This window comes from Piliocolobus tephrosceles, chromosome 19 (assembly GCF_002776525.5).
Source record: "Piliocolobus tephrosceles isolate RC106 chromosome 19, ASM277652v3, whole genome shotgun sequence".
NCBI lineage: Eukaryota > Metazoa > Chordata > Mammalia > Primates > Cercopithecidae > Piliocolobus > Piliocolobus tephrosceles.
Window position 1 is genome coordinate 48,828,426 of NC_045452.1, and position 6,557 is coordinate 48,834,982.

The following is a 6,557-nucleotide window of genomic DNA, read 5'->3' on the forward strand; positions in this document are numbered from 1 at the left end:
ACATACCCAATTTCAAGAGAAATGATCTCAAATCTGTCACATATATGTGCCCCAAATCCAGTTACACAGTCATATTGATTTTTACTTAAATCTCCAAAATTCTTGAATGCAAAAATGTAAGCGAACAATATATTTGGGTGCCAGATTACGTAAATTTATTAGATTAAAATTTCCATTTTCAACAGTTTTTGGATGAAAATCAGATAGCATATATTCGATCAATGGTAAAGATATTAGAACTTAATATTAGGTTACTTATTAATTTCACAGTCTGCCAGAAGTTGGTGATGCAAGAAGCTGGTAGAAGAAGAATAAAAGGATATTGGGAACTGGCAAGAATGAAAACAATGGCTGCATTCAGTAGAGACTTTGATTCTAATACTCAAAAGGATCTAGAAATTTAGCAGGTGAATTGATAGAAGCGAGATCCACAGATAGGTCTATAACAAGAAGACTGCCAGGCTCTAGAAGCCAAGTAGTTTGGGTAGCAGAATCTGGATCCATAACTCAGGGAAGGAAAGCCACAACCTCCATATTTCAGGAATCTGAAGCCACTGGATCCATTTCCCAGTGAGTAGCAGCTCCTAGATCCATAGCCCTGGGAGCGACAGCTGCTGGACCCAAAGCCTACAGATCCGGTGCAAGTCGTCTGGCAGGGACTGCAGAGCATGGAGGTCCTGTGGCGGTAGCAGGATTTCCGGCAGCTGGTGGGCTCCCAGCAGGTCTTCTGACAGTTCCTGTAGAGAGAGGAGCCCAGCTGGCAGATGCTGGGAGAGCAGAGTGCAGTGCTGTAGGGGTTGCAGCCTGGGTAGTGCAGGTAGCCCCCAAAGGAGCGGGAGGAGAAGTTTCCAGAGCAGCAGTTGTAGGACATGCTGATGAGATGTGAGTTCAGTTGAGTGTACCTGGGAAGATTCTGAGTTTTAATGTTGTATCCTGGACAAGGGCATTTATATCCTCTTAGCAATAGGTGTGGTGCCCAACAGAGTCATCCTTTACATATTTGTGGTCCCTCATTTACATATGTGTAACTCCATAATCTTGTCTGTAATTGCATTTGAATACTTTTCCATGTATTGTATTTATGGGTGCTGTAATTTTGGTGTTATAGCACAAAGCCAATGAACTGCACTTATGTCAGAAATGCTATGACTGTTTTACGTTAATGTCTAGCTCATCATGACAAGGAAAGCTCTTCCTGTTTCTCTGGCACATGCTACCTGCCTCTTTTCCTGTGTACTCACATCTGGCTTTGCTAGTGGATGTTTTCCTCCTAAGAGTGGGGAAAAAGATAACATTAGTTTTTTTCTGGTGCAATGGATTAGTTTCTACCTGGATAAGAACATTTGTGAAAATGATCCGTCTTGTCACCATTCATTGCTATACACCAAAATTACTTTGTGGTTATTTTTTAGGGCAGTAAGAGAAAATTAACACATTAAGTACTACAGTTATAAAGTGTGTCTCATATCCAGTGAAGAAAGATCAAAACAGGCAAACCAAAGAGAAAGAAAGAAATGGCCAGAAACTGAAAGAAACCTTGCCATGTATTTAAAGACAAGATAACAAAAAGAAGTGTGACTGACACACAGTCACAGAGAAGATCAATTTGAGGTCCATCTCTACTCAGTCAAACAGCTGAATGCTAATCTGCTGAAGGGAGGAAACAAGTGAAAGAGAAACAAAAAGTTCAGGAATTTCAGAATTTTTTCCCTATTGCATTCAAGCTGGCATGTGTCTTGTCTCAATGTCTTCATGAGCAAAAATTTTCAAAATTAGCAAATCTTATGAACTTTGATATATTTATCATCTACTTTTACAATTATCCAGGGCTTCTACCCTCTTAGAATGTCTCTACCTTTCCATACTACTGGTTTTCAATGACTTTTTGCCACTTGTAGAACCAGGTACCATCCTACATTTTCCTATGAAAATGGGAAGTTTCTTTGTTCCCCAGTCCTCTTTTCCTCAGCATGGTATATGAATGTTCCTCTCTTATTTTCTGTCTCTCTCTTCCTCTGACTCTCTTTCCCTCTATTTTTCTTTTTTTTCTTCTGTGCTTAAGTTTGATTTTATCTTTTGTTCTTTTCTTTTTTTTACTTGTCATATTTTATGTTTTGTTCATTTGTTTGTTTGCCTCTGTTGAATTATAGATTCCATATTGAAAAATAAAAATTGGACAGTTTTGTCATATTCTTTGAGGATAGCCACTCTGTATGTTTATTCACAAAATATTCTATGTTGAAATACAAGTACTTAAATTATATTCAGGACCAAAGAAAGTGTACTGTCATGGTTTTATTTTATAATAAAATATAACAAACTTACAACAATAATGTTAGAAATTTTCTCGATTAAAATGTATGGCAATATTGAAAAGTAACTTAATATAGGCCTTCCAGAAGGAAGAAGAATGAAGAAAGAAGCAAATACGGCCAATTCAAATATCTATTCCGTGAGTTACTTTCTATTTTTCAATAGCAGTTGATTTCTCCTTACCTTATGCCTTAGAAAGTAGGTTTGGAAACTATTCCTTTCCCATTTTCTTTTGTTTCAAATGTAACTCTTTAAAATAATCTTGAATACCAAACTTATGAGTTAAATGGGGAGCATGAATTCATTCAGGCGAAACTGAGGGATTTAGTGAATTTGTCTTCAGTTAATCCAGGTTCCTTATTCAAAAATCCTTTTCTGAACCAGTTATTGTAAAAAGAGGTGTTCTTCCCTTCTCTCTGTCTCTAAATCTCTAAAACTTTGTTCACATTAATTTCATAAAAGTTTAAGAAGAACTTGTAAATGCCATGACTTTGGACTCACTTCATCTTGGAGATCGTATTATTTGTTTTGTCTAATATGGAGCCTCATCATTGTTGTTTCTTTTTTTAACTGAATTATTTATCAACAATTAAAAATTGAGATCTTTCACATAAAATATATGGATCAGGGATATACATCAAAAGGCTTCTGATCTTTTGAGAGATAATTCTTTTCACTGGGCTATGAATAATGGCTTTGGATATTTGAGATATGTTTTCAACAGAGTCTCATCCATAGTTGAAAATTACAACTTTTGGCACCTACCTGCTTCTCTTTTCTAAAATACCAGTCAACTTGTCTCTAACATGCTGGAAAATCTTGTTTTCACTAGCCGTCCAGGTTACAACCTCAATAAGCAAAAGCCAACATATAAAGATTCTATATAAAGACTGAAAATAGAAAAAAGTATGAGCCATACGTAATGTAGATAAAAAGTGTACCTTGCTTGTAATAGGTATCTAAGCAAAATAAAGAGGAGAGAATGGGGCAGAAACAATATTTGAAGAGAGTATAGTTGGGAATTTACCAATCTTGATAAAAGGCATCAACTCACATGTGAAATAATAGGAGAATGGTGTAGATCTAGTCTAACTAAGGTGGAGATGGCTGAAAAAATGGGTTTTAGTGGACATTACCTGGAGACAGTATGAATATAAGCTCCAAAACTAAACTCAAAAGTTTTTTTTATTGTTTCTCTAAATCATTGAACAACTGAAATAATTTTTTTTTGTTGTTTACCCTGATTGGCATACTCGAGATAAAATATTCAGTTTAAATTTTTTACTATCCATCAAAAAATTGGTTTACTTTTTGTATTAGTCTATTCTCATACTGCTATAAACTACTACTACTTTATAAATTACCTGGTAATTTATAAAGAAAAGAGGTTTAATTGATTCACAGTTCTGCAGGCTGTACAGGACGCATGGCTGGGGAGGCCTCAGGAAACTTACAATCATGGTGGAAAATGAAGGGGAAGCAGGCAGTCCTACAAGGCTGGAGCAGAAGGAAGAGAGTGAAGGGGGAAGTGCTACACATTTTTAAACAACCAGATCTCATGAGAACTCACTCACTAGCATGAGAACAGCAAAGGGGAAGTCCACACCCATGATCCAATCACCTCCCACCAGGCCTTCCCCAACACTGAGGATTACAATTTGACCTGAGATTTGGGCAGGGACACAAATCCAAACAGTATCACTTTTTAAAAAGTATAAACAAGATTCGATATTTACAGACATTCTGCATTTTTTCTCTTTCCAGAGTCTCCCCTGGGAGAGGTTGGGAGAGTTGTAAGATTTGGACATAGGTCTGGCCCAAGTGAAGAAGAAAGAGAAAGAGAAAGAAGTGCTTGAGACCTATGCAGGGGACAGCAGCTCTTTAAGGCCACTGAGGAAACCCTGAGTCAAAGCTGGCTGTCAAGTATCTTCCAGGAATCCCTGTATCTCCACTGTGCTCAGTCTTTGCCTGGGAGCAGCCCAGAGACAGCAAGCCTTCCCAAAAAATGCAGTGTTAACTTTTAGAACACAGCAGGTAGGGTCATTGGTTATTTAAGCCTCCTGTAATTTAAGATCCGAGATGTGAATTCTCCAGGCTGCCACACATGTGAATGAGAATCTGTTAGGACCACGGGCCTCATATTAGATGCACTGAATCTGAAATTCATTTATTTTTTTCCTCACATTTCAATGGTGTTTATCTGCCACTTTGATTCTCTTCATAAGGCCCCCGAATTGGTTTTCATTTGTGATTGTCTCAGTTCCATCCCTTGCTGTCACTATGTCTCCAAATAATTGTCCAGGTTTCCTTCTGGTCATAGGCATCAATGTTATTCAATTTGTCTTGACTTATACTTTTTCTTCTACATTGGATGTGAGACACAGTGGGTAGTAGTATGTAATAGATGAAGGAAACTTTTGTAGAATGAGAAAGGATGGTGATAAGTAGGTTTAGTTTTTAGCAGGTTCCTCATTAAGGCCAAAGTTGTGTCTCTAATCCATTGACAAAAAAAGACATGTAACTTTATCTCATTTCTCACTGTTTAGGGAAAACTATTGGCTCATAACAGCCAATAACAAGACACATGAAAATTATGCTAGAAGGAAAAGGAGGTGTCTTCCTAGACATAATAAAATAAGCATTAATATGAAACAGTCATAGCATTTCTGACATAAGTGCAGTTCATTGACTTTGTGTTATAACACCAAAATTATAGCATCCATAAACACAATATGTGGAAAACTATTCAGATGCAATTACAGAAAAGATTGCTGAGTCACACATATGTAAATGAGGGAGCACAAAAATGTGAAGGATGACTCTATTGGGCACACCTATTGCTGAGAGAACATAAATGGCACTGTCCAGGTGCAACATTAAAACTCAGAATCTTCCCAGGAACACTCAGCTGAACTCCCATCTCCCGTCAACATGTCCTACAACTGCTGCTCTGAAAGCTTCCCCTCCTGCTCCTGTGGGGGCTACCTGCGCTACCCAGGCTCTTCCTGTGGCTCTTCCTACCCCAGCAACCTCGTCTACAGCACTGATATCTGTTCTCCCAGCACCTGCCAGCTGGGTTCCTCTCTCTATAGGGGCTGTCAGGGGACCTGCTGGAGGCCCAACAGCTGTCAGACATCCTGTGTGGAGTTCAGCCCCTGCCAGACCTCCTGCTACTACCCCAAGACACACATACTCTGCAATTCTTGCCTGACTATGCACGTTGGATCTCGGAGTTTTGGATCCAATAGCTGCTGCTCCCTGAGCTGTGGATCCAGGAGCTGCTCCTCACTGGGTTGTGGATCCAATGGCTTCAGATATCTGAATTATAGAATCCATGTCTTCCCTTCCCAGAGTTATAGATCCAGATTCTGCCACCCATTTAGGAGGTGGTTCCATTCATCTTGTTATCAGCCATTCTGTAGATCTGGTTTGTACTGACTAATGTGGTGACTGCTCAAACCCATTTGAGAAATGCATATCTTTAGTAAAGTCATCTATTAATTTCCTCCTTTGAGAAGTATTCTAATATTATTGGTCACCAGGTCTGCTTTTCTTTCCAGCCTTCAAAAACTGGCGTGTACGTTAGTTCTGTCAAACTGCAGTGTGGATCAATGACTGATCTATAACTGGATCAATCTGGATCTATAACTCTGGGAAGGAAAGGCATGGATTCTATAATTCAGATATCTGAAGCCACTGGATCAATGAATGATCCAAACTGCATTATAGATACAATTTATAGTTTTTGTATTTCTTTCCAAAAGAGCTAAGTGAAAAAGATTTTATTTTAATAAACTCTTCATTCTTCTGTCCAAACGTGCTGTTTATATTATTTATTAGTAAAGCATTGACTAGGATGTGCATTGTCATTGCTTCTAGTAATGGGTTTTGCAATGCCCAGATTGTGGTGTCTCTGCACTAATTTTGGTTGGGTTTTAGATATTTTCCTCCTCTTTAAGCAGGAGTTTCTGGGATTCTCACAGTTTCCAAGGATAGCCTTTCTCTTAAGTACCCTTGTTAGGATAGTTAAGATAGCCTTTACTATCATTTTTGATGACAGCCTTTCATCAAAATCATCAAAAATGATTGTTTGGGTTGTATCCTGAAATAAAACTGGATAGGCTGTACTTATATTGTTCTGCTCTCTCACATCAAAGTGTTATGAAAAGTAAGTTACTGAGATAATATAAAGAGCACTGACTATCCTTGTTCACTCTTTGAATATGCCATGCATGCCTAACGAC

General features: G+C 38.2%; 2 protein-coding genes across 2 annotated transcripts; one reads left to right on the top strand and one right to left on the bottom strand.

Moving 5' to 3' along the window:
• Window positions 1-266: 266 nt before the first annotated feature.
• On the bottom strand, window positions 267-885 carry LOC111524223 (keratin-associated protein 13-4). The gene has a single exon (XM_023189352.1). It carries the CDS (start codon window positions 869-871, stop codon window positions 401-403), a length of 471 nt encoding a protein of 156 aa, XP_023045120.1. The 5' UTR covers window positions 872-885; the 3' UTR covers window positions 267-400.
• A 4,355-nt stretch (window positions 886-5,240) lies between these two features.
• On the top strand, window positions 5,241-5,759 carry LOC111524213 (keratin-associated protein 13-3). Its single transcript, XM_023189344.1, has one exon. The coding sequence runs from the start codon at window positions 5,245-5,247 to the stop codon at window positions 5,749-5,751; it is 507 nt and encodes a 168-aa protein (XP_023045112.1). The 5' UTR covers window positions 5,241-5,244; the 3' UTR covers window positions 5,752-5,759.
• Window positions 5,760-6,557: the final 798 nt, after the last annotated feature.